Here is a 26,866-nt window from a genome sequence, read left to right on the forward strand (position 1 = left end):
TTTCACTCCAGCGCTGTCCTCGAGACAGTCTGGTCCATTCACCTGATGAAGGCCGCTTGTGTTGTGGCCGAAACGTCGTGATTTTTTGTTATTATATTTTTACCTACGTGACTTTACCGAATAGAACCAAAAAGTATGGATCCTTGCAGTCACGAAAGCTTCAAATCTAGAACAACAACAACCACAAAAACTTAGATTAAGGCCATCAGTCTAACTGCGTACGACAACAAAACAAACATGTCCAAACCAAAAAACGTTTTCCAAATCACCAAAAAATAAAGCCATAATTGCAACGTAACAGTGATCACAAGGACTGTGACCGAATTTTTACAATAAACTACATAAATAACATGTAACACCAAATCCTAGGGCCATAGCTGGCTGCATGAGTTACTCCACAACAACAGAAGCATCGGTGGGAGTATCAAATTTTTTCAATGCACCTTTAAGATCAGCACGCTAAATCAAAAAACAGATAAACATTTTATTTTACGCCAATGAATAGCAGTGGCAGCTTGGGGTGTACAACTCCTCTAGAGCAGTTTTAAGAGAAGATCTCATTGGTAGCAATTCAAGTTGCAGTTTATTGGCAATAGCATTCAAGACTCTGGGGGCATCAATAGCAAAGGCCCTTCCACCAGTTTTTGTACGACAATAGGGAATGTGAAGCTGGTAAATGAGCGAAGACCTGAGGTCAAATTTGTTCTTTGAAACAGAGAGGAGACCCAGCAGGTAGTCTGCGGATTTTTTTGTAAGTACATCGTGAATAAATAAGATCTGGTGCACAAGCCGTCGATTGAGGAATCTCTTTCAATGGAGCGAGTTAAGTGTGTTCGATTCAACATCTCTCTGTCCGTCTGTGTCTCTGTGTGCCTCTGTGTGTCTCTCTCTGCCTGTCTCTCTGTCTCTGTCTATCTTTCTCTGTCTCTGTGTTCCTCTTGTCTGTGTCTGTCCGCCTGTCTTGTCTGTCTGTCTATCAGCGTCTGTCCAACCGAAGTCAACGACTGTCAGGAGCAGCAGGCGCCCGTTCAGCTCCCACGGCTACACGCCACTCAAACTTGCTCCCAACACACAAAGACAAAGATCCCCCGTATAGCCTGCACAGAATGTTGGGGCAAGTGCTGTTAGTGAGCACCTAATACAAAGATCCCCCGTGTAGCCTGCACAGAATGTAGCGGCAAGTGCTGTTAGCGAGCACCTATCACAAAGACAAAGATCCCCCGTATAGCCTGGACAGACTGTTGGGGCAAGTGCTGTTAGTGAGCACCTATCACAAAGACAAAGATCCCCCGTATAGCCTGGACAGAATGTTGTTGCAAGTGCAGTTAGTGAGCACCTAACACAAAGATACCCCGTATAGCCTGCACAGAATGTAGCGGCAAATGATGTTTGCGAGCACCTATTAAGGGTGGGACGGCACACGAGGGGGTGGGTGGCCAGCACCACGCCCGGCCGCCTTTGTCTCCCTAGTGGCGATGTTTACACACCGCACCGGGGTACTCGTTTGAGGCTGAGTCGACGTAGGGGAGGCTCAGGACCGGTTCAGAAAATCGTCACTGGCGGTGTTGGCCACGAGCGGGAATGGAACTCGGCTGGTCGGGAGCGGAGCGCTCACTACGTCACTGCAGCTCCCCTTCTGTCAACAAACTTGAACTCTAACCCCGCTCTCGGACGTCACTGCTCAGCGTGACCTCATCGGCGTCAAACGCGAGGGGGCGGTGGGCCTCGCTAGTGACGTCATGTCACCAAGGTATTCGCCTCACCCTCGACCACCGCGCTCTTGAGCGTGACGTCGCCTCCCGGTGTGGGCCGGTCCAATTAGAATAATTTATTCAAGTTGAGGAGCCCCTTGATGTGGGAGGGGTGTGACTTGTACTCCGGAAGTGACGTCACGGCACCTCCTGACGCGTGACGTCACGAGTTAACCGGAAGCTTCCGCTCCGCGCGTGAACTGAAATCCGAGGTGAGAAATTCTCATCGCGGTTGTGGTGGGTGTGGTGGTTATGGTGCTTGTTGTGGTGGTGGTTGTGGTTGTTGTTTCCCGAGGTAGAGCCTCGCTCTCTCTCTCGTAGGGATGTCAATTGAGTAGCAGCAAGCTTGGAAACGATGTCCAGGTTGGAACTTTACAGCGCAGGGCCTAGCCACGCGGGGCCTTGCCTCCTGCCCTCGCCTGATTGCATTCGCTTCCATTCTCTTAAGTTAAATTTGTCTTGACCTGGCTCACTACTTTGTCACTTTGCATATTCACACAGTGTTGTATTCTTTGTTTTTTACCAGGCCACTCCCGCGTTGAGCTGCTACACCGCTCTTGTTTTCAGAAGCGACCTGCCCACCACACAAGGTGAGGCTCGTCAACAGCGTGGCGGTGTTCACTCTAGACGCGGGGCGAGCCACGGTGTGGGGGAGGGGGGTCACCTTATCTTAGTCACGTGACGTAGCTCACGTGACTTCTGCTGCGACAATGTCTGGATGTTTTCGCCTGAGGACGACCGCTCGAAACGTCGTGATTTATTATTTTAATTTATTTTTTCTACCTTCCGTGACTTTACCAAAAGAACCAAAGTGTATGGAAGACGTCTTGTCCGCTGATCTTGTTCATATCTGTGTACATCGATATCCCACATTGCTTACACGTACACACCACACACAATGAAATAAATAGAAACTAGAACGACTTCCGGGGATGGGCAAAGATTGAGGAATCTCTTTTCTATGGAGCGAGTTAAGTTTGTTCGATTCAACATCTCTCTGTCCGTCTGTGTCTCTGTTCCCCTCTGTGTCTCTCTCTCGCTGACTGTGTCTCTGTCGTCTCTGTATCTTTCTTTCTGTGTTCCTCTTGTCTGTGTCTGTCCACCTCTCTCTTGTCAGTCTCTGTGTGTGTCTCTGTCAGCGTCTTTCCAACCGTGTTCAACTACTGTCAGTAGCAACATGCGCCCACAACTACACGCGACTCAAACTTGCTCCGAGTCTCTGTGTGTACATTGAACTTATTTCGCACAGTACGTAGCCAAACCTGCACAGTAGGAGCGGCTGGTAGCTGTGGAGCTGTGGGCTGGGTACATCTGTCAGCAGGAGCGAGAGACAATGAAGCTCCCAAGCATTCACTACGTTACCAACATCATATTTGCACTCATAAGTCGCTTGCCTAACTGCCTCGGCAACTCGGTGTCTCGTATCGAATCTCATCTCAAACAATCGAAGGACCCCTCCCTAAGTGGCAGCTGCCCCTGTGTGGCACAAGGTGGCCCTGCACCGGCCTGCACGTGGACATGAGTCTGTCGGTAGGGGGCGATCATTGACGCGCCATCTCCCTTGTGTAGTTTCTGGATAATGTTTGGAATTGCCACAATTTTGACCGTGACACCAACATGCAATGACCTGTGCGTTGTGAATGACACAGCGCTATGTTTTACAGCTGCCGTGAAGCAGACTGCGCATATCGTGGTGATTGTTACTGGGGTAGCCAGGTGTGCCTGTCGCATTTGAACCGTGAACCTCTGCAGTAAATAGCGAATGTGCTACAATATTCTTGGTTCTTTCGGTAAAGTCACGTAAATAGAAAACACAATTTTTTTATTTTTTATTTAAATTGTCATTTTGTTCTATTTAAGTGACTTTACCGAAAGAACCAAGAATATTAATTCCTGCAGTCACGAAAGTTTCAAGTCAAAATAGAATTCGCCTCCACTCGGCTCGCCTCAATCTGCGTGGAGGCGTTGGGGGGGTCAGCCTGAGAGAACTTCCTTCCAGACGGCTCCACGCAGCTTCGTGCGGAGCGACAGGCCAGGGAGCTCCCACACAGCGTGGCGCAGCTGATGAACATTTATATTGTTGGTTCTGTCGGTGAAGTCACGTAGGTAGAAAACAAAAAAAATTTGAAAATAATAAATTGATGAAAAGATGCCATTGGTCGACTGACTGAGATAACTGTGCCCACCACAGTATACACACACAGTGTACACACACAGTGTACACACACTGTGCACACACACACAGTGTACACACACACAGTGTACACACACACACAGTGTACACACACAGTGTACACACACTGTGTACACACACACAGTGTACACACACTGTGCACACACACACAGTGTACACACACACACACAGTATACACACACACACAGTGTACACACACAGTGTACACACACTGTGTACACACACACAGTGTACACACACTGTGCACACACACACAGTGTACACACACTGTGCACACACACACAGTGTACACACACACACAGTATACACACACACACACAGTGTACACACACAGTGTACACACACTGTGTACACACACACAGTGTACACACACTGTGCACACACACACAGTGTACACACACACAGTGTACACACACACAGTGTACACACAGTGTGTGTGTACACACACAGTGTACACACAGTGTACACACACACACAGTGTACACACACAGTGTACACACACTGTGTACAAACACAGTGTACACACACAGTGTACACACGGTGTACACACACACTGTGCACACACACTGTGCACACACACACACAGTGCACACACACAGTGTACACACACAGTGTACAAACACAGTGTACACACACAGTGTACACACGGTGTACACACACACTGTGCACACACACTGTGCACACACACAGTGTACACACACACTGTGTACACACACTGTGTACACACACACTGTGCACACACACAGTGTACACACACTGTACACATACACAGTGTACACACACACACAGTGTACACACAGTGTGTACACACACACATTGTGTACACACACACACAGTGTACACACACACAGTGTACACACACACAGTGTACACACTGTGTGTGTGTACACAATAATGTCCACGTTGTTGCTGAGCTCACACACCCAAGGGGTCTCTGTTCAAGGGAGGGAGCAATGGAAAATGAATCTAAATCAACTTAAACTCCAACCACGTTCTGTGACGTCACCACTCAGCATTACCTCATCGGCGTGAAACGCCAGGGGGAGGTGTACCTCGCTAGTGACGTAATGTCACCAAGGTGTTCACCCCACCCCGTCCACCGCGCCCTTGAGCGTGACGTCACTCATGCCTGGGTCGCTTTCGTTATCTGTTCAAGTACAATCCTGTTCAAGTACAATCCTCATTAACATAATGTATTCGTGAAAGCTGTCGCGAGTTTATTGCGACGAGTTTGGCACCCACGCCCCATCCCTCCACTTATGGGCCAGGCTCATTAACATAAATTATTTAATTTACAGAACCGCTCATTGTGGGTGGGGAGTGTCTTGTTCCCCGCAAGTGACGTCATGTCACCGCCTCCTGCCGCGTGACGTCACGAGGTAACTGGAATCTGCCGCTCCGCGCGTAAACTGAAATCCGAGGTGAGAAATTCTCATCGCGGTTGTGGTGGTTGTTGTGTTTGTGGTGGTTGTTGTGGTGGTTGTTGTGTTTGTGGTGGTGTTTGTTGTTGTTTACCGAGGTAGAGCCTCGCTCTCTCTCGTAGGGATGTCAATTGAGTAGCAGCGAGCTTGGAAGCGATGTCCAGGTTGGAACTTTACAGCGCTGGGCCTAAGCACGTGGCGTCTTGCCTCCTACTCTCGCCTGATCGCGTTTGCTTCAATTCTCTTGCTTATTTGAGCAATCTTCGTAAGAAAGTAATCAACCAGGCTATGCGTTACTTGTGTGTTGACCGACTCTCTGTGTTGCATTGCATTAGATTTCGTAATTGTACTCAGTTTCGATTTAAAGCTTTCGTGACTGCAATGATTCATCATCTTTGGTTCTTTCGGTAAAGTCACGTAGAATGAGAATAAAATAATAAATTGATAAAATAAAATAACACAATAATATTCTCACGACGTTTCGGCCACAACACAAGCGGCCTTCATCAGGTGAAGGGACGAGACTGTCTGGTAGGACAGCGCTGGAGTGAAAGAGCCACGTTCAGATCACGACCTTTAAGCTGTGTGAGAGGAAACAAAGCGCCTTGACAAAGGAATTAGCATATAATTTAGCATTGAAATGGCTGAGTGATTAGCTTGTGACTGCGGATGTGTATGCTTTAACTTTAACATAGCTATTTCTGTGACCAGTCACAAGCTAATCACTCAGCCATTTCAATGCTAAATTCTATGCTAATTCCTTTGTCAAGGTGCTTTGTTTCCTCTCACACAGCTTAAAGGTCGTGATCTGAACGTGGTTCTTTCACTCCAGCGCTGTCCTACCAGACAGTCTTGTCCCTTCACCTGATGAAGGCCGCTTGTGTTGTGGCCGAAACGTCGTGAAAATATTATTGTGTTATTTTATTTTTTCAATTTATTATTTTCTCATTCTACGTGACTTTACCGAAAGAACCAAAGAAGATGTACTCAGTTTGTTTGATTAAGTATGCTTTCTCTCTCTCTGTGTGTGTGTGTCCTCGTGTTATTATTATTTACTGCAGTTACCTGTTGTATATGAGCCTTTTTCAAAATTGATATTAACAATAATATTTGCCGTTATATATATCATATTTTTTTTAACAAACGAAACAAAATAATTAATAAACCCCATAAGCCAGGCACACAAAAAACCAGGTGTCGGTCATAAACAGGCCATTAATAAATAAAGAAATAATAAAACTCTCGAGGCGAGGGTGTTAGCAGCTATCTGCGAAGATCTCCAGATGAACAAGAGTTTGATGTGCCCTAAGGGAGGTCACGCAGAGGGAAGCCCTCCGCAAGCCAGAAATGAGGACGCCCACGGGTTAAACTATTTTTTTTAAAACAACAGTTCAAATTTAAAATGCAATAACAAGAATAAGCTAAAGTTAGCGGTCCTCGCGCTCACTCCAATCAAGACCAGGCCACCAGATACATCAGTGAATTATTATCCAATAATTAATTCGCTATCAAATGATTTTCACCTTTAATACTTTTACTGTTAAAACAAAGCTTGGAAACAAAATACCGAGTCACATCAAAGGTTATCGAGAAGGAATGAGGCGAACGGGCAAACTTACGAAAGAGTTTAAACAATATCCCAAGCAACCCCGACCACCTTTGTCTCTCTCACAGCGCGGAGAAGCAGGAATTAAACCTTATCACAAGGGGCCATCTGGAAAAGCCAGCCGGGTTTGATGAGGAGACACACCCCACCCCACACACGGCAACCAGACAAACAAGTTTTAAAGAAATTGCAAAATAACATTAATAATAATGTGTTAACCTTAAACGATATTCCATTATAGAACCTTACAGAACCAAGGGATATGGATTCCAACAATCTGGAAACGGACCTCTTAAACTCAGGATGAAAATTATTTTTCTTTTTAATAATTCCATCATGACATTTCGAACCTCGGTAAACCGAGAGGTGTCGGGAGGACGTAGTTACAAACACGAGTCGTGGCGAACATGGGACCAAATGGTATTTGAGAAATATAAGTCGAAAGTATAAAGAGATAGGTGCTCCCGACCACCTTTGTCTCTCCCGAAGAGCGCGAGAGAGGAATTTCACGCCAGGGCAAACAGATCGTTATCGCAGGAGCCATCTGTACACACACACACACGAACTCACACACACAGACCCCGCCCCCCCTTTTTTACTGCGCAGAGAGAATTGTCTTTGAATATAACGGTCAGCCGCATTTTTCAAGAGTCAAGTGAAGTTAAAGCGAGTCAAGACGTCCACAGGACGAGCAGTCGCATGGAGCGGCTGGCTCCGAGCCTCGCTGAGTAGCGAGGATCTCTGAGTCGCGATGTATCAACAAAATTGAGTCATACAGCAGTGGAGGAAACCTGCTGTCAGCGAACCAGCACGGGCGCGTTCGCGCACTTCAACAGAGAGAGCACGTGCGACTCAACTCACTCAACTGAAGAAAAAGCTTGGCCAGCCACCAACAAAGTATCAGCGAATCAGCGCTGAGAGCGCTCGAGCATCTCCACAAAGCAAGCACGCGCAACGTGGCTCAACCAGCAGCGGAAAAGCTTGGGCAGCCGCCAACAACTTCAGCAAACCAGTGACCAAGCGCGTGCGACTTGAGTCATACAGCAGTGGAGGAAACCTGCTGTCAGAGAGCCGCCAACAACCTCAACAAAGAGAGCGTGTGCGACTCGGCTCACTCAGCAGAAGAAAAACTTGACCTGTCGCTCGCGAGCGCAGCGTCAGATACTACAGCAGCGGAAAGAGCGCGCGCCGGCGCAGCTCATCCAGCAGTGGAGGAAACTGCTGTCAGCGAACCAGCACGGGCGCGTTCGCGCATCTTCAAGGAGAAAGAGCGCGGCCAGCAACGCCAAGCAAGAGCGTGCAGCAGCTCAGCCAGCAGTGGAGAGAAACTGCTGTCAGCGAACCAGCACGGGCGCGTTCGCGCATCTTCAAGGAGAGGGAGCGCGCGCCACCAGCGTGCCATCAGCACCAGCACCAGCGCGTGCCAACAGCGCGCCACCAGCGTGCCACCAGCACCAGCGTGTGCCAACAGCGTGCCACCAGCGTGCCACCAGCACCAGCGCGTGCCAACAGCGTGCCACCAGCGTGCTACAGCGCGCAACTTCGCGTCACCAGGGCTGAGAGGGCAGCGGCCCCGCACTCAACACCCATCGGCGCGATGACGGCGAGCGTCGTGCTGACTCATCCAGCCAGCGGTGGACAGAAACTGGCAGTCGTTCGTATGCCCCCCACACTCTCCCCCCTCCTCACTCCCCCACCGCTACACAACGAACAAACATTTTTTTTGACAAGGAAATCAACCTAGGCGTTTGCTCAACGCAAGAAATCAACAACCCTCCCATTAAACATACAAGACTCATGATAACTGCGTCAACTATTAGCTGATAACGAAAAACATCGCCACCCATTGAGTTACGTTGATGAGGCAATCAGAATTATTTCAGTCGAACGCTTTAATTGCATAATCGTTGATGAATCAATGAACGAACATCGCCGTGGTACTGTGCTGACGATTTCAAGCATAATAATTTCGCATATCAGAATGTGTTAAGGATTGGATACGAATCAAAGACCGAGTGCCGTGTTGTGTAATCATTCAAGAATACGAGTTTGCATATTATAAGGTTAAGGTTTTGATAGAATAGTTCGCATGTTTTTAATCTCTCTCTCAACAACCGATCGATTGCGTTACGCGTCGGGAATTAACCACAGGTGCCGCTATCGAGGTGAAACAACGTAATCGTGATGGTATCATGTTCACGCTGTGTTGAAATTCCAAAATCCCGAGATTGAGTTTTCATATTATCCAAAAATTAAAGTTAGCTAGAAATAAAATTGATTAAAGCAGAAGGTTTGTGTGTGATTCTTCCTGAAATTCTGCATAATATTGTTCTGCGTATGAGATCTGAATCCTGGGGACCTATCATAAGCACACTATCACCACACATAATCCATAACACGCATAATTCGTAATGTTCAATCGAGAGTAATCGTATCCTTATCGATAATACGGAATTAAAGAGCAGAGTCGAATCGACTCTCTCTCATTCACGATCACAACGCCTGCGTCACTGCATACGACTAATTGCGTCATTCCAATTCATAACACAATCCTAGTCACCGAGGCTCGACCTGATAATCCATAACGACCTGCATTATCCTAACCACGCCCACTCGCATAAATTAATACAATTATCTCTCGAATCAGCATAATTTATGCGCGTAATTACACTAATTAACATAATTTCGGATAAATTATGCAAATCTCAAATTTCATTTAATTTTCATTATTTTCATCAATTTTCATAACACCTATATATACAACATACCAAAGCTCCAAATCTCTCATTGACACAAGGCCATAATTATAATATATTATAATAATTATATATATTGGGGGACACAACCCTCCCAATGATCAAATATGCTCAAAATGTCCCCCCCCCCCAATATATTGCTATAGCAATATACAATATATAATATTGCTATAAAAATGTTTTCTAAATAATAATTGCTATGCTATGTTAATAAAAACAACAATTTGCTAAACCTTGGCCACAAAATCTGGACTTGTCTTCATATAACAATGCATAGATTTCTGTTTATATGATTGCGTTGTACTTTATGAATCCCTAATCTCTGCCATTACATACTATGAAAGAAGAAAAGGTGTAAAAAGTAAAAACAGAGCAATGTAATACAATACACTCTTGGACATTATTGTATCAAATAAAATAAATTCCATCCCATGTGTTGGTGAATTTTAAAAATATTTTATACAGGAAAATGGCAGGAAATTAATTTTCAAATTTTTATTTTTTTCTGGGGGGGGACCCCAGACCCCCTGGAAGATTTGGTCCCCCCCAATGTTGACTCCATGACTACGGCCTTGCATTGACTTGCTAATTTCTCTACCCTCCCCCTCTCTCTATTTAAGGCCTCGACACAGAGGCGTTGTTTCTCTGTGTGCCTATGTGTGTGTCTCTCTCTGTGTGTCTCTCTCTGTGTTATCTCTCTCTGTCTATGTGTCTCCGTGTCTGTGTTTTGTCTCTCTCTCAAATTGAGCAATCTTTGGAAGAACGTTATCAACCAGGTGGGGTGTTGACTGTTAGCCGACTCTCTGTGTTGTATTGCATTACGTTTCTAAGTTTACTAGGTTTGTTTTCTCTTTCACTTGTACCTGATGATGATTGCTTGTGTTGCAATCGAAACGTCGTATGCTATTTGCACACAGCGATGGTGTACGGTGATTTTTGTGGAATATTTTGCTGTTTTCCCCTGGATTTTCTGTTTGCACAGTCACAGTCACTTTAAGATGTTTTTCTTGTTCATGTTTTTGTTTGTTGCGGTTGCACCCGATTCAAGAGCCGAATGGCTCACAGGGCTATACCAAATAAATGAAACTGAAACTATTATTTCACTTCTTTATTTTTTCTACGTGACTTTACCGAAAGAACCGAAGAGTATCTTGCTTAAGTTTTAATTTCTCTTCACCTGCCTCGCTACTCTGTAACTTTGTTTTGTTTTAAATATTCACAGTCTTATTTTTATTTTTTTACCAGGCCACACCCGCGTTGAGCAGCTGTACAGCTCTTGTTTTCAGAAGCGACCTGCCCACAACAACAACAACAAGGTGGGACTTGTCAACAGCGTGGTGGTGTTCACTCTAGACGCGTGGCGGTGTTCACTCTAGACGTGTGGCGGTGTTCACTCTAGACGTGTGGTGGTATTCACTCTAGATGCATGGTGGTGTTCACACTCTACATGTGGAGGGGAAACCCGGGTATTGGGAAGGAAATCCACACAACCATGGGGAGAGAGAGAAAGATACGCAGCTTCGACTGTGTTGATTGATCCTCAATGAATTACTTGGTGGAGTGAGGAACCATTAATACTGAGCAGGTGAAGGTGGCCAGGCATGGGTCTGGACACACCACCACCTGTGAACCATGCCAGTGTGTGACAGTGGTGGAGCCAGTGGGGGTGGGGTGGCACGTGCCCCCCCAACAATCCGATTGAAATCCCTAATTTTGATAGGATCATTGGGGTTTATTAGTAACTAGCTTCACTCCCGGCTTCGCCCAGGACTCGGATTCTTGTCTTGGATAAATTTCAAATTTCATATTCCCTTATCTTTCACTGAAAAACCCTGAAAAAATCGATGCTTGCAAGAAAGAAAAAAGCAGAAACAAATCAGGTTTCCTAAATCGGATGTTTTCACTCAAGGAAATTCAACCTTAACCCACTTCTACGTGAGGTCGATTTTGGCCACTCAGGAAGGGAATGACGTAGCGAGCTGAAAATAGTCGCGTTCACTTAGAAATTCCAAACAGCAGAAGCTGTGAAAATTTCATGACGCCAGAGCTCAGCGTTGGATAGGTTTTGCTGCTTCACACAAACAAGCTGATGTAATTTCTGCTTCATATTTAAGATAGCAGTTCTACCCGTTCTTCGCACGGATTTGTATTGAGACTCCGAGAAACCAATGGCTTCATCGGCCAGGAGCGAAGCGCCACCTAAAATCTCCCGGCACGCTGTTAACAGCTCTAGAAGTACGGCGCACGAAGAGCCATATGGTAGGGGTAAGCATTGCAGAGCGCTTAACTCAGGTGTGTTGCGGGTTGACGTCACACACTCCATGGTCATTTCCCCCACCCCTCCCCCAAAATGCCAAAGTTTATTTTTATACTTTTTACATTGTGTACAGTATGGAACCTCGCCACATGCCAAATTTCAAGTGTGTAGCCTGTTGGGAAGTTTGCTAAACATTTCGAACAGGCACACGTATCCACACATTTCACTTTTATATATATAGATAAATCAGCATTTTGCGACCCCCACTGCCACCGTGTGACATATTATTACGTGCCAGGGACTCCATAATTGGCAATAATTAATAGCAAAGCAGTTACAAACGACTCACAGAATTGTGCGCAGTTGCGTATACAGTACACGACTTCCCTGATGACAAACACCTTCAGCGAGCGCGATGCCGATCACCCGCGTTGAATCAAAATCAAGGGACAAGTCCTTACTTACTAACAACTCCTTACTAACAACTCCTTACTTACTAACAACTCCCAACATTTTTCATTGCTGAAGGGGTTGCCCCATCTACCTGAAAATCCTGGCTCCACCTCTGAGTGTGTGACAGGGTCAAGTTTGTATTTGCATTAAAGTCTTTGTAAGAATGGAGTCAGGAAGTTATCACAGCACACGTGCAGCTGAAGTCGGAACTGTTCATCCCAGCATTCAAGGACATCTGTGCCTGGCTTCACACCTCTAAGTTGCGATTGAACATTAATTTATGCATTTCTGCAAAACACAAATAGTATTATTTTCAACACCCTTTGCTATGTCAGCTGAATTTAGCTTTCATAAATGTTCCTTTTGAAGCCAGAAAGCCGAAATTGTGTGCTCGGAGTTTTGGGTTAACATTCATTTTGAAGATACGAGGGCTTCCAGGCACGATTGTGACATTTGCCCACTCATTGTGTGCCATAACAGCCCGTGTGATGAATTTGGGATGCTTTTTCACTACAACATGAATATATGAATAAGTATAGACATGTAAGTCACATGTGACTGTGTGTATGCATTCCTCTGTGCATCGATACTGACGTGTAGATGGTGTGGATATATATTTTTTTCTCTCTGCAGCTGTCGCTTCCTCTGCAGAATTTGTCTAATGGAGCAAAGGCACTCGGCGCGGCTCTGTGCAAAAAGGCAGAAATGCGACCGGCGTGAAAACAATCCGGATCGTACTGGAGATTTGACACGGCACCAGAGAACTCGCACAGGAGATAAACCCTTCAAGTGCAGTGTGTGTGGGAAGGCGTTTACACAGTCATCAAATCTTGTAGCACACCGGAGAACACACACGGGAGATAAACCCTTCAAGTGCAGTGTGTGTGGGAAGGCGTTTACACAGTCATCAAATCTTGTAGCACACCGGAGAACACACACAGGAGATAAACCCTTCAAATGCAGTGTGTGTGGGGAGGCGTTTGCACATTCATCTAATCTTGTAGCACACCGGAGAACACACACAGGAGAGAAACCCTTCAAGTGCAGTGTGTGTGGGAAGGCGTTTGCACAGTCATCTACTCTTAAAAAACACCAGAGAACACACACGGGAGAAAAACCCTTCAAGTGCAGTGTGTGTGGGAAGGCGTTTGCACATTCATCAAATCTTCATGTACACCAGAGATCTCAAAAGCATCAGAAGATCCACAAGGAGTGGAGTCTGAAATCAGCTTGTGAAAGTCAAAGTGCCGCAATGAGCCCATCCCTCATGAAACAAGAACTGGAAGAAAATCCCAGCCTGGACACTTTTAAAGGGATCGAGGTGAAACATGAAGTAGTGAAGGTGGAATGTGAAGAAGTGATGGTGAAGAGCAAAGAAGTGAAGGTAAAATGTGAAGATGAAGATTCAACTCCAAAATCGGACCTTCACATCGATGGAGGCAACATGAAGCAGGAGGAGAATTCTGACTGTGAGGCAGAGCGAGGCAACTCCCAGCAGTTTGTGGAAGTGGAAGTGTGGGTGGACTTCCTCCGAGACAATGCAAAGTCAAATGGAGACCCTGTAGATGTGTAAGCTGGAAACGATGTCGCTCCAATAGATGCACCTTTGTCACAGCCCTTTAATGACAAGAATGTGAAGTTGAACACTCAATTCCTAGGTGCAACCTGCAGCGTAACAGTGGCCAGTCTTTGTGGACCTGTGGGTTGGGTAGATCTCTAACCAGGAGCGATAGCCAATAAGCTCCCAAGCATTCACTAGAGTCTATTAATTCCATTTATATGGTGCTTGCTTAATCGCCTCTGGCAATTCGGAGTTTTGTATCGTATCTCGTCTCAAACACTCGAAGAGCACCCCCAAGTAGCAGCTGCCCCTGTGTGGCACAAGGTGGTGGCCCTGCACCGGCCTGCATGTGGACAAGAGCCTGTCAGTAGGGGGCGATGTTTGATGTGGCATCTCGGTTGTGGAGTTTGTAGGTAATGTTTAGAATTTGATACATCTTGACCCAAACGCCAGCATACAATGGCCTAATCGTTTTGATTGACACAATAGTATCTTGTACATACACTGTTAAGCAGACGGTGTGTTTTTTTAAAAATATCTTAATGTTAATACGATGTAACCTGATACAGCATATTTCAGTGCAGTTATAACATTTAGTTAAAATGACTCAATAATTTAGAATGAATACTTGTCTGATTGCGTGCATACATGTTACATTTTGTCTATAAGGGTCAAACATTGAATAAGTGATGTTAGGACAAAGTGTATGTTTTGGAAGTAACCTGTACAGATAACTCAGGTGAGACTCATTGTTCTTGTGATACAGGGCAAAGGGTATTTTTGTGTTTTCAGGAAGCATCTCTCTCCGGATCAACTCATTGTCTTTGAAATAGGGAGCACACTCGGATCATTCATCAGTTACAAGGCATACCACTCAAAAGTTCCACGTAGAGCAGATACATTCTCGACAACACGAATTATAATTTTGTATTACATGTTGACGTAGATTTTTTTCTAACTAGGACAAGAAATGGTCCTTGCTGATTAACGTCTGGATGTCCGTAACGGTTGAAGCAAGCTCGGCTGCTGTTGAGACGCTGTGCACCAATAAGGGTCCACATGTGGCTTGCACTGAATCAATATTGCACTCCCAGAAGGCTGTGCTAGTTATAGTTTGTGTAAAACATTCCTTTGTTTCGTGGAGAGATCGATAAATGAAAGATGTCGTGTCTGCCGATCTGCTTCATAGCAAGGAGATAATTTTAAGAGACTACATTTGAAATTCATTTTTAGTACAGATTTGTAATCGGTTACAAGGCAGAGCACATCTAGTAGATACATTATCCACAACAACACTCATTAGAATTAGATAATTGTATTTCTTCATTAAAAGCTTATTCATTGAAAACGACATTTCGTGTGAATTTCCTCTCGTCGTTAAGTAGATGGCCTTGCCGGGGGTTCGGTTCGATGCGGACTTTCACCTGGTTGGGATCGCGGGATCGAGATGAGGCGACACAGAGCTGGACGTGCGACAAGACCGCCGTCTGCAGATCGAACGTCTGTCCCTGCGCCTCCGTCGTTCATGCAGGGGGTGTGTAGGTTTGCAGCGCCCCCTGCATGAAAACGACGGAACGTGCAGCGTTAGTCACGAAGTTGTGTGTAAGCGCCATAACAAGGCGCTGTAAGCTGACCTGCCACCACGTTCACGGGTCAACAGGGAGCAGCCGAGAGAGAGAGCGAGGTGCGTAGGGGTCGACCAAAGGTTAAACCCCTGCTCCCCCCCGCACCCCCCGTGACCGGAGACTAACACCCCTGACCCCCCACCCGTCCCTAAGGCCCCTTAAGATAAGACCTTCCAGAAGGTTCTGAGAGGGGGGGGGGGGGGTCAGGAGGGGATGGATGACCTTGACCTGGGGTTAAAAGCCCACCCCTTTGGACGGGCTGGGCAGTGTTCACCAACTCAAGCCTGAAGACATCCGAAGACCTGAAGACTGGACCAGCACCTGGGGACCCTCAACCGAGGCTCTTGTTAGAGCCGGGTTGTAGCGGACCAGAGGTGAGCTCCCGTACCCTGGCTGGAACGGGTCGTCCAGTCTTCCCTTAACGCCGGGCTAAGGGACCCGTGGGTAGCAGAGCCCGGAGTGTACAGGCTGCGATAGAAGGGAGGCTTCGATTTAAAGCTTTTGTGACTGCAAGGATTCATGTTCTTTCGGTAAAGTCACGTAGAATGAGAATAAAATAATTGATAAAATAAAATAGCACAATAAAAATTCTCACGACATTTCGGCCACAACACAAGCGGCCTTCAAAACGAACAAAATCATCTAATTCAACAGCATTAATTGATCAGACCAAAGAGTTATCGTTGAAACCCTCTGCTGCCAGACCACCAAGATTATATGGCCTTCCAAAGATACACAAAGAAGATACACCCCTTCGTCCCATCGTCTCTACTATCAACTCCCCCACCTATAAACTGGCACATTTTCTTACTGATATACTGCGACCTTTCACTGGAAAAACCACCTCTGCGGTACTAAATTCTACTCACCTGGTATCGACAATCAAAGGCATTTCCCTGTCCCCAGACGACCTGCTTGTCAGTTTTGATGTAGTTTCCTTATTCACCAAGGTTCCTGTACCTGACACCATTGCAATCATTGAAGACTTGGTTCATCAAGGACTAAACACTGAGGTACCCCCCCTGGTGAGACACTGTTTAACCAATACATACTTCACTTGGAATGGAACTTTCTACAAACAAACTGAGGGCACCCCAATGGGCTCCCCCCTTTCTCCAGTTATAGCTAACATTTTCATGGAGAAATTTCAGACTGACGCCATCCAGACTGCCACTCTGCGCCCAACCTTATGGAAGAGGTACGTGGATGACACTTTTGTCATCTGGCCACATGGCCGGCCTGCTCTAGACCAATTCTTCGACCACATCAATTCCATACACCCAGCCATCAGATTTACCATGGAAGTCGAAATAGATGGCAAGATACCTTTTTTGGATGTCCTAATTAAAAAGAGACCTGATGGTTCAATGAGCCACTCTGTCTACAGGAAAGCTACCCATACGGATGCTTATCTGAAACCGGATTCCCACCACCATCCATCACAGAAGAATTCTCTCATCAAGACTCTGTATCATAGAGCCCAATGCATATCCGACCAGGAACACATAAGCAGTGAACTCAAGCACGTACACCAAGCTCTTAGGGCTAATGGTTACTCCGACTATACAATCCGCAAAGCTATCACTCAAACCATGAAGAAGAACCCTCTTGAGGAGCCTTTCAAAACCATCACTTTACCCTACATTGCTGGGATCAGAAAAAAGATCTCCAAAATCTTGAATAAACACAAGATCCAGGTCCGTTTCAACACATTACATAAAATCCGTGATCTGGTTCCGTCTGTAAAAGATGTGATTCCGGACATACAATACCCGGTGTCTACAAACTAAGTTGCCTCTGTGGTAGTAGTTACATTGGAGAAACCAAACGCCATGTCTCGGACCGCATTCGTGAACACAAAGCAGACCTTAAACACGGTAGGACCAACACCTCGGCTGTAGCAGATCATTGTTCTAATTCAGTAGGCTCACATGCCATTGACTTTTCCAAGACAGAGGTTCTTTGTAAGCCATCTGGCTTCCATGAGAGATTCGTTCATGAGGCTATCCACATATACAAGCACAGAGACAATTTCAACCGAGAAGATGGATTCTATCTTAGCAATCATTGGAAAGATTTGATAAACCATTTCAGTTCTTAATTGATTGTTCACGCTTACAGTGGCTTTCAGACAGCATACATTATAAAAAATTTCGTCTCCCCCCTCCTCTTTTCAAAATATAGATGGACTAGTCCTGGGTAAACTGCCAATCGCTGCGCGTGACGCTAACGTTTTTTATAAATAAATAAATGCGCCGTTTAAAAATAAATGTATGCAAACCAACACACCTGAAGATGACCGTTTGAGTTATGGTCGAAACGTCGTGAGAATTTTTTATTGTTTTATATATATTTTATTATTTTGTTGTTTCTCTTCAACGTGACATTACCGAAAAAACTAAGAATATGCAATGACCTGTGCGTTGTGAATGACACAACGCTGTTTTACAGCTGCCGTGAAGCAGACTGCGCATATTGTGGTGAATGTTACTGGGGTAGCCAGATGTGTCTGTCGGATTTGAACCTTGAACCTCTGCCATAAATAGAGAATGTGCTACCATATTCTTGGTTCTTTCAGTAAAGTTACGCAAATAGAAAACAAAAAAGAAAAACATTTTTTGGGAAATAATAAATTGATGAAAGATGCCATTGGTCAACTGACTGAGATGACTGCGTCCCCCCACAGTGTACACACACACAGTGTACACACACACTGTGTACACACACACACAGTGTACACACACACTGTGTACACACACACACAGTGTACACACAGTGTACACACACAGTGTACACACAGTGTACACACACAGTGTGTACACACACAGTGTACACACACACAGTGTACACACACACAGTGTACACACACAGTGTACACACAGTGTACACACACACTGTGTACACACACACACAGTGTACACACAGTGTACACACACAGTGTACACACAGTGTACACACACACAGTGTGTACACACACAGTGTACACACACACAGTGTACACACACACAGTGTACACACACAGTGTACACACAGTGTACACACACACTGTGTACACACACACACAGTGTACACACAGTGTACACACACAGTGTACACACAGTGTACACACACACAGTGTGTACACACACAGTGTACACACACACAGTGTACACACACACAGTGTATACACACAGTGTACACACACAGTGTACACACACAGTACACACACACAGTGTACACACACAGTGTACACACACACAGTGTACACACACAGTGTACACACACACACAGTGTACACACACAGTGTGTACACACACACAGTACACACACAGTGTACACACACAGTGTGTACACACACACAGTGTACACACACAGTGTGTACACACACACAGTACACACACAGTGTACACACACAGTGTGTACACACACAGTGTACACACACACAGTGTGTACACACAGTACACACACAGTGTACACACACAGTACACACACACAGTGTACACACACAGTGTACACACACACAGTGTAAACACACACAGTGTACACACACACACACTGTACACACACACAGTGTACACACACACAGTACACACACAGTGTACACACACAGTACACACACACAGTGTACACACACAGTGTACACACACACAGTGTACACACACAGTGTACACACACACAGTGTACACACACACACAGTGAACACACACAGTATACACACACACAGTGTACACACACACAGTGTACACACACACACAGTGTACACACACAATGTACACACACACAGTGTACACACACACACACAGTGTACACACACACACAGTGTACACACACACAGTGTACACACACACACACAGTGTATACACACAGTGTACACACACACACAGTGTACACACACACACAGTGTACACACAGTGTACACACACACAGTGTACACACAGTGTACACACACAGCGTACCCACACACAGTGTACATACACACACAGTGTACACACACACACAGTGTACACACACACACTGTGTGTGTACACAATAATGCCCACGTTGTTGTTGCTGAGCTCACACACCCAAGGGGTCTCTGATCAAGGGAGGGAGCAATGGAAAATGAATCCTGCTCTGTGACGTCACCGTCACCACTCAGCATTACCTCATCGGCGTGAAACGCCAGGGGGAGGTGTACCTCGCTAGTGACGTCATGTCACCAAGGTGTTCACCCCACCCCGTCCACCGTGCCCTTGAGCATGACGTCCCCTCTGCCTGAGTCACTTCCGTTGTCTGTTCAAGTACAATCCTTATTTGGGCAAAGCTACTCCAACGTAATTTATTTAAATTAAGACCCGCTCGTTGCGAGAGGGGAGTGTCTTGTTCCCCGCAAGTGACGTCATGTCACCTCCTGCTGCCACGTGACGTCACGAAGTAACAGGAATCTGCCGCTCCGCGCGTGAACTGAAATCCGAGGTGAGAAATTCTCATCGCGGTTGTGGTGGTTGTGGTGGTTGTTGTGGTTGTTGTGTTTGTGGTGGTGGTTGTTGTGGTGGTGGTTGTGGTGGTTGTTGTTGTGGTGGTGGTTGTTGTGGTTGTTGTTGTTGTGGTGGTTGTTGTTGTGGTGGTTGTGGTTGTTGTTGTGGTGGTTGTGGTGGTGGTTGTTGTGGTTGTGGTGGTGGTTGTTTGAGTAGCAGCAAGCTTGGAAGCGATGTCCAGGTTGGAACTTTACAGCGCTGGGCCTAGCCACGTGGGATCTTGCCTCCTGCCCTCGCCTGATCGCGTTTGCTTCAATTCTCTCGCTTAGTTGAGCAATCTTTGTAAGAAAGTAATCAACCAGGCTATGCGTTACTTGTGTGTTGACCGACTCTCTGTGTTGCATTACATTTCCTAATTGTACTCAGTTTTATTAAGTGTACTTTCTCTCTGTGTGTGTGCTCGTTTTATTATTATTTACTGCAGTCACCAAAGTTCAAAATCTCTCATTGACACAAGGCCGTAATTATATATTATAATAATATATATTAGGGGACACAACCCTCCCAATTATCAAATATGCTCAAAATGTCCCCCCCCCCAATATATTTTTATAGCAATATATAATATATAATATTGCTATAAAAATGTTTTCTAAATAATAATTGCTATGCTATGTTAATAAAAACAACAATTTGCTAAACCTTGGCCACAAAATCTGGACTTGTCTTCATATAACAATGCATAGATTTCTGTTTATATGATTGCGTTGTACTTTATGAATCCCTAATCTCTGCCATTACATACTATGAAACAAGAAAAGTTAAAAAAGTAAAAACAGAGCAATGTAATACAATACAATATTAGACATGATTGTATCAAATAATACAAAATCCATCCCATGTGTTAGTGAAATTTGTTAATATTTTACGCAGGAAATGGCATGAAATAAGTTTTCAAATTTACATTTTTTTCTGGGGGGGGTTCCCAGACCCCCTGGAAGATTTGGTCCCCCCCAATGTTGACTCCATGGCTACGGCCTTGCATTGACTTGCTAATTTCTCTACCCCCCTCTCTCTATTTAAGGCCTCGACACAGAGGCGTTGTATTTCTGTGTGCCTATGTGTGTGTCTCTCTCTGTGTGTCTCTGTGTTATCTCTCTCTGTCTACGTGTCTCCGTGTCTGTGTTTTGCCTCTCTCTCAAATTGAGCAATCTTTAGAAGAACGTTATCAACCAGGTGGGGTGTTGACTGTTAGCCGACTCTCTGTGTTGTATTGCATTACGTTTCTAAGTTTACTAGGTTTGTTTTCTCTATCACTTGTACCTGATGATGATTGCTTGTGTTGCAATCGAAACGTTGTATGCTATTTGCATACAGCGATGGTGTACGGTGCTTTTTGTGGAATATTTTGCTGTTTTTCCCTGGATTTTCTGTTTGCAGAGTCACATTGTCACTTCAAGATGTTTTCTTGTTCATGTTTAAGTTTTTTGATTGTTGCAGTTGCACCCGATTCAAGAGCCGAATGGCTCACAGGGCTATACCAAATAAATGAAACTGAAACTATTATTTCACTTCTTTAATTTTTTCTACGTGACTTTACCGAAAGAACCAAAGAGTATATTGCTTAAGTTTTAATTTCTCTTCACCTGCCTTGCTACTCTGTAACTTTGTTTTGTTTTAAATATTCACAGTTTTTTTTATTTTTTTACCAGGCTACGCCCGCGTTGAGCTGCTGTACCGCTCTTGTTTTCAGAAGCGACCTGCCCACAACAACAATAACAACAAGGTGGGGCTTGTCAACAGCGTGGCGGTGTTCACTCTAGACGTGTGGCGGTGTTCACTCTGGACGCGTGGCGGTGTTCACTCTAGACGAGTGGCGGTGTTCACTCTAGATGCGTGGCGGTGTTCACTCTAGACACGTGGCGGTGTTCACTCTAGACGCGTGGCGGTGTTCAATCTAGACGCGTGGCAGTGTTCACTCTAGACGCGTGGCGGTGTTCACTCTGGATGCATGGCAGTGTTCACTTTGGGCGCGTGGCCGTGTTCACTCTCTACATGTGGAGAGGAAACCCCGGGGATCGGGAAGGAAATCCATGCGACCACGGGGAGAGTGAGAGAGACAGGCAGCCTCGGCTGTGTTGATTTATCCTCAATGAATTACTTGGTGGAGTGAGGAAGCATTAATACTGAGCAGGTGAAGGTGGCCAGGCGTGGGTCTGGACACACCACGACCTGTGAATCATGCCAGTGTGTGACAGTGGTGGAGCCAGTGGGGGTGGGGTGGCACGTTCCTCCCCAACGATCCGATCGAAATCCCTAATTTCGATCGGATCCTTGGGGTTTATTAGTAACTAGCTTCACTACCCGGCTTCGCCCGGGACTTGGATTCTTGTCTTGGATACATTTCATATGCCCTTATATTTCACTGAAAAACCCGGAAATGTTGATGCTCGCACGAAGGAAAAAAGCCGAAACAAATCAAGTAACCTAAATCGGATGTTTTCACTCAAGGAAATTTAACCTTAATCCACTTCTACACAAGGTCGATTTTGGCCACTCGGGAAGGGAATGACGTGGCGAGCTGAAAATAGTCGCGTTCACTTAGAAATTCCAGACAGCATGAGCTGTGAAAATTTCATGACGCCAGAGCACAGCGTTGGAGAGGTTTTGCTGCGTCACACAAACAGGTGTAATGTTCTGCTTTATATTTAAGATAGCCGTTGTACCCGTTCTTCGCACGGATATGTATTGAAACTCCGAGAAGCCAATGGCTTCATCGGCCAGGAGCGAAGCGCCACCTAAAATCTCCCGGCACGCTGTTAACACCTCCTAGAAGTACAGCGCACGAAGAGCCATATGGTAGGGGTAAACATTACAGAGCGCTTAACTCAGGTGTGTTGCGGGTTGACTCCACAAACTTCATGGTCATTCCCCCACCCAGAATTTAAAAGTCTATTTTTATTATTTTTACGTTGTGTACAATATGGAACTTACCGACATGCCAAGTCTCAAGTGTGTAGCATGTTGGGAAGTTTGCTAAACATTTCGAACAGACACACATATCCACATATTTCCCTTTCATATATATAGATAAATCAGCATTTTGCGACCCCCACTGCCACCGTGTGGCATTATTACGTGCCAGGGACTCTATGAGAGGACAACAGTCCGAGTCCATAATTGGCAATAATTAACGGCAAAGCAGTTACAAGCGACTCACAGAATTGTGCGCAGTTGCGTATACAGTGCACGACTTCCCTGATGGCAAACACCTTCAGCGAGCGTGATGCCTTTCACACGCATTGATTAAAAAGCAAGGGACAAGTCAAATTTTGATTTAAAGCTTTCGTGACTGCAGTCATTCATATTCTTAGTGCTTTCGGTAAAGTCACGTTGAAGGGAAACAATAAAATACTAATATATATAAAACAATAAAAATTCTCACGACGTTTCGACCATAACACAACCGTTTGTGTTATGGTCGAAACGTCGTGAGAATTTTTATTGTTTTATATATATATTTTATTATTTTATTGTTTCCCTTCAACGTGACTTTACCGAAAGAGCTAAGAATATAAGGGACAAGTCCTTAGTAACAACTCCTTACGAACAACTCCCTACTTACTAACAACTCCCTACTAACAACTCTTTACGTACTAACAACTCCCTACTTACTAACAACTCCTTACTAACAACTCCTTACTTACTAACAACTCTTTACTTACTAACAACTCCTTACTAACAACTCTCTACTTACTAACAACTCCTCTCATTTTTCATTGCTGGAGGGGTTGCCCCCCCTACCTGAAAATCCTGGCTCCACCTCTGAGTGCGTGACAGTGTCAAGTTTGTATTTGCAGTAAAGTCTATTAACTCTATTAGAGTATGGCGGTTATCGCAAAACAGTAGTTTATTTATTTTTTCTCCGGAACTCTTTGTAAGAATGGAGTCAGGAAGTTATCACATCAAACGTGCAGCTGAAGTCGGAACTGTTCATCCCAGCATTCAAGGACATCTGTGCCTGGCTTCACACCTCTAAGTTGCAATTGAACATTAATTTATGCATTTCTGCATAACACAAATAGTATTATTTTCAACACCCTTTGCTATGTCAGCTGAATTTAGCTTTCATAAATGTTCCTTTTGAAGCCAGAAAGCCGAAATTGTGTGCTCGGAGTTTTGGGTTAACATTCATTTTGAAGATACGAGGGCTTCCAGGCACGATTGTGACATTTGCCCACTCATTGTGTGCCATAACAGCCCGTGTGATGAATTTGGGACGCTTTTTCACTACAACATGAATATATGAATAAGTATAGACATGTAAGTCACGTGTGACTGTGTGTATGCATTCCTCTGTGCATCGATACTGACGTGTAGATGGTGTGGATATTTTTTTTTCTCTCTGCAGCTGTCGCTTCCTCTGCAGAATTTGTCTCATGGAGCAAAGGCACTCGGCGCGGCTCGGTGCAAAAAGGCAGAAATGCGTCCGGCGTGAAAACAACCCGGATCGTACTGGAGATTTGACACGGCACCAGATAACTCGCACAGGAGATGAACCCTTCAAGTGCAGTGTGTGTGGGAAGGCGTTTACACTGTCATCAAGTCTTGTAGCACACCAGAGAACACACACGGGAGACAAACCCTTCAAGTGTAGTGTGTGTTGGAAGGCGTTTGCACAGTCATCTACTCTTAAAAAACACCAGAGAACACACACGGGAGAAAAACCCTTCAAGTGCAGTGTTTGTGGGAAGGGGTTTGCGCAGTCATCTGTTCTTGTAACACACCAGAGAACTCACACGGGAGAGAAACCCTTTAAGTGCAGTGTGTGCGGGAAGGCGTTTGCACAGTCATCTGTTCTTGTAACACACAAGAGAACTCACACGGGAGAGAAACCCTTCAAGTGCAGTGTGTGTGGGAAGGCGTTTACAGATTCATCTGCTCTTGTAGCACACAAGAGAACACACACGGGAGAGAAACCCTTCAAGTGCAGTGTGTGTGGGAAGGCGTTTGCACAGTCATGTACTCTTGTAGAACACCAGAGAACACACACGGGAGAAAAACCCTTCAAGTGCAGTGTGTGTGGGAAGGCATTTGCACATTCATCAAATCTTCATGTACACCAGAGATCTCAAAAGCATCAGAAGATCCACAAGGAGTGGAGTCTGAAATCAGCTTGTGAAAGTCAAAGTGCCGCAATGAGCCCATCCCTCATGAAACAAGAACCGGAAGAAAATCCCAGCCTGGACACTTTTAAAGGTATCGAGGTAAAATATGAAGAGGTGAAGGTGAAATGTGAAGAAGTGATGATGAAGAGCGAAGTAGTGAAGGTGAAATGTGAAGAAGTGATGGTGAAGAGCGAAGAAGTGAAGGTCAAATGTGAAGAAGTGATGGTGAAGAGCGAAGAAGTGAAGGTCAAATGTGAAGATGAAGATTCAACTCCAAAATCGGACCTTCACATTGATGGAGGCAACGTGAAGCAGGAGGATAATTCTGACTGAGGCAGAGCGAGGCAACTCCCAGCAGTTCGTGGAAGTGGAAGTGTGGGTGGACTTCCTCCGAGACAATACAAAGTCAAATGGAGACCCGGTAGATGTGTAAGCTTGAGACGATGTCGCTGCAATAGATGCACCTTTGTCACAGGCCTTTAATGACAAGAATGTGAAGTTGAACACTCAATTCCTAGGATCAACCAGCAGGGTAACAGTGGCCAGTCTTTGTGGACCTGTGGGTTGGGTAGATCTCTAACCAGGAGCGAATGCCAATAAGCTCCCAAGCGTTGACTATGTTATCATAATTGCATTTATATGGTGCTTGCTTTATCGCCTCTGGCAATTCGGAGTTTTGCGTCGTATCTCGTCTCAAACACTCGAAGAGCATCCCCAAGTAGTAGCTGCCCCTGTGTGGCACAAGGTGGTGGCCCTGCACCGGCCTGCATGTGGACAAGAGCCTGTCAGTAGGGGGCGATGGTTGATGTGGCATCTCAGTTGTGGAGTTTGTAGGTAATGTTTAGAATTTGGTACATTTTGACCCAGATGCCAGCAGGCAATGGTCTACTCGTTTTGAATGACACAATAGAATGTTGTATATACATTGTTAAGCATACGGTGTGTATGTTTTAAAATAGCTTCTTGTTAGTACGATGTAACCTGATGCAGTATATTTCAGTGCAGTATTTCAATTTTGTTAATATTCCTGTCAATAATTTAGAATGAATACTTGTCTGATTGTGTGCGCACATATAACATTTTGCCTATGAGGGTCAAACATTGAATAAGTGATGCTTGGACAAAGTGTGTGTTTTGGAAGTAACCTGTACAGATAACTCGGGTGAGACTCATTGTTCTTGTGATACAGGTCAAAGGGTGTTTTTGTGTTTTCAGGAAGCATCTCCCTCTGGAGCAACTCATTGTTTTTTTAAATAGGCAGCACACTCGGATCATTTATCAGTTACAAGGCATACCACTCAAAAGTTACACATAGAGGAGATACATTCTCTACAACACGAATTATAATTTTGTATTACGTGTTGACGTAGGTTTTGTCGAATTAGCACGAGAAATGGTCCTTGCTGATTAACGTCTGGATGTTCACAACCGAGGGTTGGAGCAAGCCTGACCGCCTGCGGCGCCCCTCACAACCATTTACGGCCTGGGGCCAGGAAAGTCACGAAAAGAATTGCACACGAACGGCGCCTCCCCGCAAGCTCCCGATGCTCCGTTTTGAAGTTTGAAAATGAAACAACTTTGTACTGTATTATGTTTTTGAATTAGATAATTGTATTTCTTCATTAAAAGCTAATTCAT

The 26,866-nt window shown here is 45.2% G+C and overlaps 1 protein-coding gene across 9 annotated transcripts; it reads left to right on the forward strand.

Moving 5' to 3' along the window:
- Nucleotides 1-1,396: 1,396 nt before the first annotated feature.
- LOC116938415 (uncharacterized) lies at nucleotides 1,397-26,866 on the forward strand. Of its 9 annotated transcripts, none has more exons than XM_076058728.1 (5): nucleotides 1,397-1,963; nucleotides 2,278-2,341; nucleotides 5,244-5,366; nucleotides 10,974-11,044; nucleotides 13,072-15,347. In XM_076058728.1, the coding sequence occupies exon 5, from the start codon at nucleotides 13,100-13,102 to the stop codon at nucleotides 14,009-14,011; it is 912 nt and encodes a 303-aa protein (XP_075914843.1). In that variant the 5' UTR covers nucleotides 1,397-1,963; nucleotides 2,278-2,341; nucleotides 5,244-5,366; nucleotides 10,974-11,044; nucleotides 13,072-13,099; the 3' UTR covers nucleotides 14,012-15,347. The 9 variants fall into 9 exon arrangements, with proteins under 9 accessions (XP_075914843.1, XP_075914844.1, XP_075914845.1 ...); XM_076058729.1 differs by having other exon boundaries at nucleotides 5,244-5,324; XM_076058722.1 differs by lacking the exon at nucleotides 13,072-15,347 and adding an exon at nucleotides 24,472-26,866 and having other exon boundaries at nucleotides 1,859-1,963.

Source organism: Petromyzon marinus (assembly GCF_048934315.1).
Source record: "Petromyzon marinus isolate PM22_M1 ecotype Great Lakes invasive population chromosome 78 unlocalized genomic scaffold, UKy_Petmar_22M1.pri1.0 chr78_unloc.1, whole genome shotgun sequence".
NCBI classification, from domain to species: Eukaryota; Metazoa; Chordata; class Hyperoartia; order Petromyzontiformes; family Petromyzontidae; genus Petromyzon; species Petromyzon marinus.